This window comes from Podarcis liolepis (genome assembly GCF_965112155.1).
Source record: "Podarcis liolepis genome assembly, chromosome: 1".
Classification (NCBI taxonomy): Eukaryota; Metazoa; Chordata; class Lepidosauria; order Squamata; family Lacertidae; genus Podarcis; species Podarcis liolepis.
In genome coordinates, this window is record NC_139554.1 from 135,148,196 (window position 1) to 135,159,690 (window position 11,495).

At 42.2% G+C, this 11,495-nt stretch overlaps 2 protein-coding genes across 3 annotated transcripts in view; both read right to left on the minus strand.

The window, feature by feature from the left end:
* RB1 (RB transcriptional corepressor 1) overlaps nucleotides 1-11,258 on the minus strand; it is a 126,653-nt gene extending 115,395 nt beyond the window's left edge. Inside the window, exon 1 of one of the 2 annotated variants that reach the window (XM_083472947.1) lies at nucleotides 11,254-11,258. The gene's annotated coding sequence lies outside the window, so the exon portion shown is untranslated. Of the gene's footprint in view, nucleotides 1-11,250 lie in introns of both variants that reach the window. The other variant, XM_083472948.1, reaches the window with a different exon arrangement.
* Nucleotides 782-11,302, minus strand: MED4 (mediator complex subunit 4). The gene is made up of 7 exons (XM_083474984.1): nucleotides 11,180-11,302; nucleotides 8,184-8,250; nucleotides 7,069-7,239; nucleotides 6,275-6,332; nucleotides 4,834-4,920; nucleotides 4,048-4,179; nucleotides 782-1,689 (listed from the first exon to the last, which is right to left on the minus strand). The coding sequence occupies exons 1-7, from the start codon at nucleotides 11,263-11,265 to the stop codon at nucleotides 1,517-1,519; spliced, it is 774 nt and encodes a 257-aa protein (XP_083331110.1). The 5' UTR covers nucleotides 11,266-11,302; the 3' UTR covers nucleotides 782-1,516.
* Between the last annotated feature and the right edge of the window lie 193 nt (nucleotides 11,303-11,495).

Below are 11,495 nucleotides of genomic sequence, written 5' to 3' on the forward strand. Positions count from 1 at the left end.
CTGAAATCAAATCCATTACCACCATAGCAAGACCCAGCTCAGGATCCAGTACTGGCCAATGCCAACTCCCCAAATGCCATGGCAAGGGATACAGTGGTACCTCGGGTTACAGACACTTCAGGTTACAGACTCTGCTAACCCAGAAATAGTACCTTGGATTAAGAACTTTGCTTCAGGATGAGAGCAGTAATCGCTTGGTGGCAGCAGCAGGAGGCCCCATTAGCTAAAGTGGTGCTTCAGGTTAAGAACAGTTTCTGGTTAAGAATGGACCTCCGGAACGAATTAAGTTCTTAACCCGAGGTACCACTGTACTACCACCCACTGTTTACATGGTGACATTCAGGCACTCACCGGAAGGGTTCCTTTGCCACATCCAACCCCCTTCCAGCACAGCCGGTTGGGAGTTAGGATTGTTCTGTGAATAGTACAGCAATCTTCAATATCGCATGTACAATAGAACTCTTAGTACTGTATCCAAGGTTTGCTTGAACAGAAAGCAGCTTGCATAACCTAGCGTTCCCCTACACTGCCCTGTAAAACCTCCAGAGGGCTGTAAAGCCCTACTAAATAATGTGCACTGTGTTTGTGGGCGCTGGTGGGAGGGTAGAATAATCCAAAGTAGCGGAGGCACTTTGTGTGTGCATTCACCTGATTTTAGGTGCTTCTCCCCCACGCTGGCAGCAGCTGCCAGCACAGCTCCTGATGTTCAGAAGGGTCTTCAGCCCTATGGAGAGGCTTTTCAGAAAGATTGTTGTGGGGTGGAGTAGGTTGAGCTGAGGAGGACTGGTTGGATCAGCTTTATTTTGTGCAACAAGTGGTACAACTTTATGCCCTCCTAGTCCATCGTTTTCAGAAAAAAAGATGACTAGTGGTATGCTTTTGTTTGAGGGAAAGCTGTTCATAATACACCAAAGTTAGTTCAAGCTTGTATTCTATAAACTGGTCATAAGCTGAATCCAGCAACTAGTTTCAAATATCTGCAAAAGTTTAACTGTTTTCACATTGCATATTCTCTGAAAAGTTAGAGAGATGAATCCAGAGATTCTGTGAGTGAAATGCTCCCCAAATAATATTTCTGTTAATGGAAATGCAAATACTTTCCCCAAATTCCTTCATGCCCTCAAACTATCAATTCTGACAAGGCTATTAGGGGAATTAGTGAAAATTTCCTCAGTCTGTTTGCTGTCACCACCACTAGAAAAAAGCCCCTTCCACAAATTAAAGGATTATCAGCTACCACTTCCTGCAGTTGTTATTTCTATTTCATCTTCAAGAATTTGTTTTATCTACACATTGAAATAAATTGTGTTACAGCTGCTGGAAACAAGCTTCACTTTCTCCAAGACTGTTTCCAGCCATAGTTGGGTTATTCTGAATAAACAGCAATTCATAAAATATAATGAAATAAATGTCAAAGTTGTAGACAGTTTTTTTCCTTGCACTGTGGCTATCTGGATTGCAGAGCAGGTGCTTAATGATGTATATAATGTGCACCAAACAGACTGAGTCACTACTGCTAATCTGAGTCACTACTGCTGGTTGATGAATCTGTTGACATGACTTCCACATCATCTTCATTCTCCTTATTATGTCCAGGAGGTTCCAGCATAAAGTCATTGCTGTGATTAGGCGGTAGCATGTTCATTGACATGTCGCTTGATTGCCAGGGATACTGAGGTGCGAGTACATCTAAAGGAAAAATGAAATGATACAAAAATCACACATCCAGATATTTTCATAGCAATGTATTTTAACAACTTGCAGTCCATTGTTATGCACAGTTTAGAAGTTTCACATAACTATGCAGTTCTTTATTTCTAACTACAGTGGTACCTCGGTCTATGAACATCCTAGTTCACAAACTATTTGGAACACAAATACTTCAAAACTGGAAGGTGTTCCAGTTAACGAACTTTTTCTGGAATCCGAACATACTCTGTTCGGGGGTGCACTTCTGTTTTGAGTGCCACACTTCCGTTGTCTGGCAGCGGAGAAGGGGGTCGTCACGGCGTTTCCTGCAGCAGCGAGGGAGGGAAGCTGCGTGTCCGCTCACCTGCCAGCCGGTGCGCAACTCCCCCCCCCATGCTGCTGTGGGAGGCGCGTGCTCTAGGGAGCATTTCCTGCAGCAGTGTGGTGGTGGTGGGATGTGTGGATCCCAGTTCAGCTACTGACTGACTGACTGTGGAAATGGATAAAAGCCCCCCTCCATCCGAACAATGACTCATCAGTGCAGGTAATAAATTTTAATTTTTATCATCCACAATACTGTTTTAATTATTTTATTTTATAGTACAGTACATTGATTATTAGGGACATGGGTGGCGCTGTGGGTTAAACCACAGAGCCTAGGACTTGCCGATCAGAAGGTTGGCGGTTTGAATCCCCGCAACGGGGTGAGCTCCCGTTGCTTGGTCCCTGCTCCTGCCCACCTAGCATTTCAAAAGCGCATGTAGGTACCGCTCCTGCGGGAAGGTAAACGGCGTTTGCCAGAAGCGGCTTAGTCCTGCTGGCCACATGACCCAGAAGCTGTACGCTCCCTCGGCCAATAAAGCGAGATGAGCATCGCAACCCCCGAGTTGGTCACGACTGGACCTAATGGCCAGGGGTCCCTTTAGCTTTACCTTCTTACATTGATTATTGCTTTCATTTCAATTGTCTCGTTAGATAGTAAAACTCATGTTAAATTGCTGTTTTAGGGGTTGGTTTTAAAAGTCTGGAACGGATTAATCCATTTTGCATTACTTTCTATGGGAAAAGCGCGCCTTGGTTTAAGATTGGACTTCCGGAACGGATAAAGTTCGTAAACCAAAGTACCACTGTAAATATTTGCAAATTATGCAATAAAACTACATATCATTTCAACCGAAGACAAACCATGAAAATACAAGCCAACCAAAGTTAAATGCTTAGGCCCAATTGATTTCAGAGGAAGATTGGTATAGACATTACACAGCCTAATGGTTGAATTGTGGTTTGCTCTCCTTCCAATTCAAATGCCCATTTTGGAATTGAGAATGCCCTTCTGTCTCTCTCACACAAGCTATTCTCCCTCCATCTTCACTTTTTTCTTTTGCTAATCACAGCTAGCCTAAAACCCTTTAATTCTGCTTCTGACCATGGCTTCAATGTTAATGCTATACTGTTGCAAAGCACAGTTATTTCCAAAGAGGGAATTGTTCAAGGGATGAGCAGGGGCTACAATGTGGTTGTCCTGATTGCCATATTATGGTTTAACAATTAAATACAGTGGTACCTTGGTTCTCAAACTTAATCTGTTCCGCAAGACAGTTCCAAAACCAAAGCGTTCCAAAACCCAGGCACGCTTTCCCATAGAAAGTAATGCAAAATGGATTAATCTGTTCCAGACTTTTAAAAACAACCTCTAAAACAGCAATTTAGCATGAATTTTACTATCTAATGAGACCATTGATCCATAAAATGAAAGCAATAAACAATGTACTGCAGTCATACATACAATCAATCAATCAATCAATAGCTGAACTGGGTTCCACACAGTCACACAAAAAAAGAGTCGCAAAAACAAAACGCTAAATAAATAGCAAAAACAGACAGACCTCAGAGTAACACTCAAAACAGAAGTGTGGCACTCAAATGGGAAGTGTAAGACTCAAAATGGAGCACAATCGACTTCTGAAAAAAGTTCGCAAACTGGAGCACTTCCGGGTTTGCAGTGTTTAGGTTCCAAGATGTTTGAATACCAAGGTGTTTGAGAACCAAGGTACCACTACACTGTTTCAAACATATTAAGCCACCCTTAGCTTAGTGATTGCATGCCAATCAGCAGTACCAGAATGTTATCCACAACAAATATCACTTCTTTCAGCATCTTGTTTTTGTTGATAAAACATTTAATAAAATTGAAATCATAAATGTATTTTTGTTCTCCCTGTTAAATTAGCTGTTGGCTAACTAAAGCACATGTATTTTCTCCATCTCTGAAATAATATACACTATTTGAAACAGCTCAAATGATTTGATTCAGTTACTGGCCAATGGAGAAGTTTAATTTCTCTCATTTCCCATTACCTGGCAATCTGCCTGCTGCAAGTGCATCGCCTGGTAAGTGTCCGTTGACACCATTTGCTGATGGGTTGTTCATCTGACCCAGCAAACCACTCCTCATCTCCAGATCAGTTGGGTATGGCCTCCTAGGGTCACCTTAAAAATAAACAATTGGTTTGCAATTATTTCTTTTTTAAAATAGATTTTTATTAAAGATTTCTTGGTTTAGAAAAGTATGTGCAATGTCTCTTTTTTCAAGTTGAATTTTGTACAGATCAGTTTCATTAGTTGTGAGACATTAGTGTTACATTAGGAAGAAAAGGGGGAAAGAGGTGGAGGGAGGTTGGTTTGCAATTCTGAATAAACACACACACACACACACACACACACACACACACACACACGGAGAAGGGGACGACAGAGGATGAGATGGTTGGACAGTGTTCTCGAAGCTACCAGCATGAGTTTAACCAAACTGCGGGAGGCAGTGGAAGACAGAAGTGCCTGGCGTGCTCTGGTCCATGGGGTCACGAAGAGTCGGACACGACTAAATGACTAAACAATAACAACAACATACATATATATATAGCAAGACAACTATCCAATCTCCATCAATCATCTTTCCTTTTAACCACTGTTCACCTAGTAGCACGTAGCATATTTGGTACATAGAAAAGTGTGTTTCACTCCATCTGCCTGTGAAATTCAGCCGAAACTTGTACACAAAGTATACGCAGAGATAAAACATTTTTAGATCCATTTTTCAGGGAAAACGCAGTATGTCAAACATTTAATTGTGAAACTTGTTACCTGGCACCCATGTCAGAGGAGCGCAAACAGCATTGCTGGCACTAATTCTATGAGCATATTTAATTATTTCTTCAGATGAAACTGCCCCTGTGAGAAGTGGAGAGAAAAGAAAAGATGCAGCAGGTAAAAAGCCTCATCTCTGCATTACAAGATTCAAAAGCCAGTGTTTCAGGAGGAAACATGTAAAAGCTGTCACTGCTCGTTTCCTGAGCCACCAATTCCCCCTCATTTTCTCATCCTCGCACACTGATTTTTAGACTTGTACACATTGCAGACCACTACTGTGGAGTTTTTGAAGGGCAGATCACTATATGTTTGTATGTTATGGCTACTATGTAGGAGGCTGCCTGGAAGTTTCCAAATTAAAACAATTCCTCCCTGTTTATTAAACCATTCTGTTCCGCACTCCTATGCAGAGTCATGAACACATGGGTGTAACTAAATTTATGTGTGCTGGTGGCAGTGATTAACAACCAAGCAAGTTTCTAATTGTTGCATGGTTTGTAATCAGAAGCCTAGCTAAAGTGTGTGTGTGTGTGTGTGTGTGTGTGTGTGTGTGTTGCATCTAGATGCCAACTACATCCTTTTTTCCTATTTTGGATACTTTCAGGGTCATAGAGTCAGGAAGGGGGTCTTGTAGACCATATTGTTCAAAAAGAGCCTTTTAAATAATTGGCAGTATTGTCAAACTGTTCTTATCCATCAAGCAGTTTCTCCTAATGTTCAAATGAAACAGACTCCTCTGTAACTTAAGCCCATTAGTTCTCAGGGTAGCTGAGTACAACTCTTCGCCATCTTCAAATATCTATAGAAGAGTGTCATCATGTCCAGGATGCTAAGCTGAAAATATATTTTAGGAAATTATGTCTACAGGTATGTTTGTGTGTTTGCATGTATCTGTAACTGTTTATCTAACTGCCATGTGTGACTTGGGAGATGTAACTTTATAAAACTGAAAAAGCATTATATACATTTCACACTTCACACGCATATATAATTTTTTTTTTGGGGGGTGGCCAAAGTTGTGTTTTTTTGTTTTATTTTTTAAAGAAAACAAGATTGTTGAACTTTTTCTTGGGACATTACTTACCACCCTGTCCTACTTGAGACATTTACTTGAGACAATTAAAAGGTTTTTAGATACGCAAAGATATAAATGCTAGAAGAACAGACTGAATAAAATCCAACAGAGAGCTGAATTAGATTTCTTTGGAAATTAATCCAAAAATTTGTTTAACATTTGTAAAGATATATTTTCCATGTAATAAGATCTGTCATTAGTTGACATTTAAATGCTTTTTTTCTTATTTTTTAGATGATCTTTAATAGCAGTTTTTCACTGGAAAGCTATTACACAAGAGATCTAATCATCACATGTCAAATGTAGTTGTGGAAACCGACTGTAGAACTTCCTAAAATACACTGAAAATATAATGCTCACCTTTTCTTGCCTTTTCTATTGTTTTCAGTTTTTCTTTTGCTTGATAAACAGCTGTGGCCTATATTAAAAAAATACTTTCGTTGTTGAACAAATATGTAACCAGAGTTTAGTACAAGAGAATTCCCATACTAGTTGAACTAAATGTTTTGCAAGTTGACCATACATTTGACAGTATCTTAAGAATACCTTACACTAATTGACAACACATACTTCTAGCTTTTGTTGTTGCACAGAAAATACTAAAACAGCATACCCTCCCAGGGATATATCAACAGCAAGGCTTGTCCACATATCCACTATGGTTGTAAATGATCACCAGGTAGAATTTCTGTGGCACCTGCAATTATTGCCAGGTGCTAGACTTCAGGAAACATTACTACATGGAACTAGAGGGAGGAGACAAATTTAGGGATGCCAATCCCAGTAAAGGGGAGAAATGCAAGAGTCGGAGAAGAAATGGCAACAGAGGTCCTGGGGTTAAAAAGGGAACAGAACAATTCAAATGAATGGGATGATTGAAGTGGAAGAGTCTGAGAACCTAGACTTCTCAAGAGAGTTGAAGGAAACCTGGACCTGGGTTGAGGATGCCACAGTAACTGGAATAAGGCACTCAAAGGCTGGACTATTAGTACAGGTAAAGTAATGTGCAGTGTATCTTATTATGACTGAGACATGTAAACCCCTAACTGTGTTTAGAAGACTAATTAAAATGTTCACCCTTCACCGCATGGCAGATTTATTAGACAAGGGTGTTATGCCAATCTTCCGACATGCCATTTTATTCACAGACTCACCAATATATGCTCTGCTTCCTTCAGTTGTTTCTGAAGCTGCTGGATATCATTGTCCCTCTTCTCCACCACTTTCTCCAATAGCTGCATCTCATGATGTATTTTCCCTTGATCAAGGGCCAGTTTCATTAATTCTTGGAACTCTTTATCCCTCTGAATCAACAACTCCAGGATCTGTCCAACAACCAATGTGTATTGCAATTTTTGATTGCTAAGTAGAAATTCAAAGCTGAATTGGAAAGTATATATACTGTCAATTTCTGAGCAGTTTACTGAAATAATTCTGCTCTGAATCAGCATTTCCTAAACTGTGGGTCATCACCTGCAAGTAGGTTATGAATCCTGTGTATCTGACTTGCAGGCTTTATGGATAAACCCAAAACAATTATTGCTTTAAATCTTTAACTGGTATGATTAATACCACATAAGGCTTTTTGTTTTGTTGGCATATTATAACCAAATGTCAGAACGGCTTGAGTCTTACATTTTAACACTTGGGAACCACCCTCTGGTGGCAGATCTGGTGACAGTTCGCTGCACGGTCCTCATACAGGGCGTAGATTTGAGTGACTATTACAACCTGTCTCTGATGTGCAGGCTCCAAGGGCAGCAGCTACACACCGGAGGCAAGGTGTAAAAGTCACTCAGAACGACTCCCTGCACAAGCACCTTGTGGCAAAGTTAAGCCAAGGCTGAGCTGGTTTGCTTATTCGAAATAAGAAATAACATCTGTATCCTATGAATCAACTGACTCTGGGGTTGCGGTGATCATCTCGCTTTACTGGCCGAGGGAGCCGGCGTACAGCTTCCAGGTCATGTGGCCAGCATGACAAAGCCGCTTCTGGCGAACCAGAGCAGCGCACGGAAACGCCGTTTACCTTCCCGCCGGAGCGGTACCTATTTATCTACTTGCACTTTGACGTGCTTTCAAACTGCTAGGTTGGCAGGCCTTCAGGTAACAAGTGACAAACAAGTCTAATAAATCATAATAATACCAATAATACTAGTATTTATAGGAGCTGTTTTTAACATGTAAAGCCTTATACAGCTTGCATCTTGTACAGGCCTCTCCCAACAAAAATATACCCAGACCTTATGAGCTCTTTATGTTTGCTTACCTGCCTCTCCTCCCCAGGTTGTGCAAGTTTCTGGTTTCTTGAAATGGCCAACATCTCAATCAGTTCCCTGAAGCAAAGTTTCCACACAATGGAAAAAGTCAGTTGCAGTTTCTGAAAATTGAGTTACAACCTTCACTCCTCCACAGTAAATAACAAGTCTACGTAGAAAGATCCCCGGAAACACTACAGTACCATGTCCATGCCACTTATTTTGGCAAAGTCGTATCAAAAGACTAAATGAAATACTGACATCTACAATATGATAATCCTTGTAATGTTCGCTTCTTATGCAAAGCAAGTATATTAGAACTGTATCAGTTAGTAGTCTTTCAGGGTAAAAGAACTAAGTCCATATTTCTTGACTAGAAAAATATGGGTTACCATAAGACCCTATTTTCTAGGGTTTGCTTGGATCTCTTTGGGCTAATAACTGACCTGAATTTCCAGCTTTCAATCTCCTGGCTTGTTACATATTCACTCTGTTAATCTGTACAGTGGTGCCTCGCAAGACGAAAATAATCCGTTCTGTGATTCTCTTCATCTAGCGGTTTTTTTCGTCTTGCAAAGCAAGCCCATTGAAGGATTAGCGGATTAGCGCTATTAGCGGCTTTTAGCGGCTTATCTGCTGATCAGCGACTTAGCAGCTTAGAAAAAGGGGGGGAAGGGAAAAAAAACCAACAGGAACTCGCAAGACATTGTCGTCTTGCGAAGCAAGCCCATAGGAGATTCGTTTTGCGAAGCACCTCCAAAACGGAAAACTCTTTCGTCTAGCGAGTTTTCCGTCTTGCGAGGCATTCGTCTTGCGGGGCACCACTGTATCTCTAAAAACTTGAAAAAGAAAACAGCCTTCCTGAAAGTTTTGTGTGGAAATAGCATCTGAAATACATTATGATTGCATTTGGTGCACAATTAACCTGTGCAATTTCAACTTTACACAGTTGAAAGCCTCTCATTGAAACTGCACAGATTAAATACAGCACACACAAGGTATAGGTGTGGCAAAAACCTAATAGTAAATTGTCCTCTCCCCTTCTGGTGCAAGTCAACAGGGCTTCAGATGCTGAGGATCCACCATTCTCATCCTCTGTAGCGCCTGGTTTGGATCACTTATCTATTTACTTACAGCATTTATACCATGTCCTTTAGTCAAAAATATGTCTCTTAAAATTTTCTGTTTGGGGTAGATATTTCTACTCCATTTCTCAATGGTCCTGATGTGGAGAAGGGGGACTGAGAATGGAGAACTGCCCCAATATCACTAAACAAGCTCTCCCCCAGTGCAAACACTATACTCCTCTCTCCAAAGGCTCCTTCCAGGTGACAGACAAAAACCAACCTGTCCTTCATGCACTTATTCATATTTACTCAGAAGGAAGGTCCCACTGAACTCAGTGAGTGATGAACCTCAATGAAGGTTACTACAGACTTGGGCTGGCTGCTTTGGAGCCTTTCCATATGTGCAGGTGGACCCCTAAAAAAGTGGATACTAAAAAGGAGTGGGGGTTTGTCAGCATCGCCCTTGGGCCAGTGCCACCAACTGGACTCATTCACTTCAGCCCCGACTGGGCTAGGCGAGCTGGGTAGCACTTCTGCACAGGAACAGGTCAAAGTGCTGTGGACTCACAGCTTAGAGTTCACTTCCACAAGAAGACAGTCACAGATAGGTAGCCGTGTTGGTCTGCCATAGTCAAAATAAAAAAAATCCTTCCAGTAGCACCTTAAAGACCAACTAAGTTAGTTCTTGGTATGAGCTTTCGTGTGCATGCACACTTCTTCAGATACACTGAAACAGAAGTTGCCAGATCCTTCTATATAGAGAGAAGGTGGGGAGGGGTATTACTCAGAAGGGTGGTGGGAATGGGAGATTGGCAGATAGCTGAGATGAGCCTGTTGACGACTCTTAGCGACTGTAATAGGTCTTACAGGAAAAGGCAAGGGGTGAGAAGGTGAGAAATGGCTTAGTCATGTATAATGAGATAAGAATCCAATGTCTTTGTTCAAACCAGGTCTCTCCATGGTTTGACATGGAAGACAGTCGTCGCACAGCAGAGTATATAAACAACTCGGAGAGCAGCTCTGTAGAATATCTTCTTTATTCTATCTACAACTATTATACAACTATATACAGAGCTAAATAGGTCTAAGCATAAATAAATGCTGAACCGCACTGAGTGCCTGCAGCTGCTCTTAGCAGCAACCTTATCTCTACACACGATCTCTAGCACTCAGTCTCTCTCTCCCCCCCCCCCCCCCACTGACTGACTGACTCTTTGATGTGGTGCTGGAGCAGAATAAGTAGAGAGCAGAACAAGCCTCCTCCTCTCTGGAGAATCAGCAGACTCCTCAGGAGATTCTTGGATATGGGAGGGGTGAAATCTCCTCAGGGTTAAGCTATTTGTATATTTGGGGATCTTGAGTCCATTCCTGCATTATCCTGGTCAATCTAATATAAAAACAACCTATTAATTTTATTTTTGTGTGCTAACAAATAATGAAATAAAAACTATGTATTATCATTTAAGATTCTGCAGATCGGTAACAAGGTGCTTTTGATAAAAATCTAAACTATGCAGCAGTTGTTTACATTTGTCTTTTATAAATTTGCCTTCCTGGCAACCTCAGAGCGAACCAGGGTGCATGGCTGTTTCGCAGCTGCCTTCAACTTAACATATAATAGTTTTATATGTTTAACTGGATTTTATATATATATATATATATATTTCCCCCCTTCCCATGTTTTTGTTTAAACCTGTAAACCACTTTGAGTCCCTGCCGGGGGAAATAATAAATAAATGAGTTCTTTTAAACCTGCAATAAAATCCCAATGATGATAATAAACAATAAATAACCGCTCCTTTAAGCCTGCGATGTAAATCCTGAGGGAGAACAGGAGCGTCGCCTTTGCTGGCCGACAGTAAGGCAGGCGGGGGAAGCCGCCACCGCGCAGGCGCACAAGCCCCTCTCCCGCCGCCGCTGACCTTCCCTTGGCGACCCACCTGGCGAGGAGCTCCAGGTCGTCCAGCGCAGCCAAGAGCCGCTCGCGGGTGCTGCTCCGCCCTCCGCCAGCCGCCGCCGCCGCCATGGCCTCCGCCGAGCGTGTAGCTGACGAGGAGGAGCGAGCGACCGGAAGGAAGGGAGCGGAAGAGGAAGGCAGCTGGCCGGGGCGGCTGGAAGGCAGCGCCACCTGGCGGCCCCTCGGCGCAGCACCGCTTCCCTGCCAGGCGCGCGCCAGGTTCCGGCTCCGAGCTCCCTTTTCTCCTCTGCCGGCGGAGCAAACCGGGGCTGCAGCCCCACGGAATCAAGGGGGGGGGG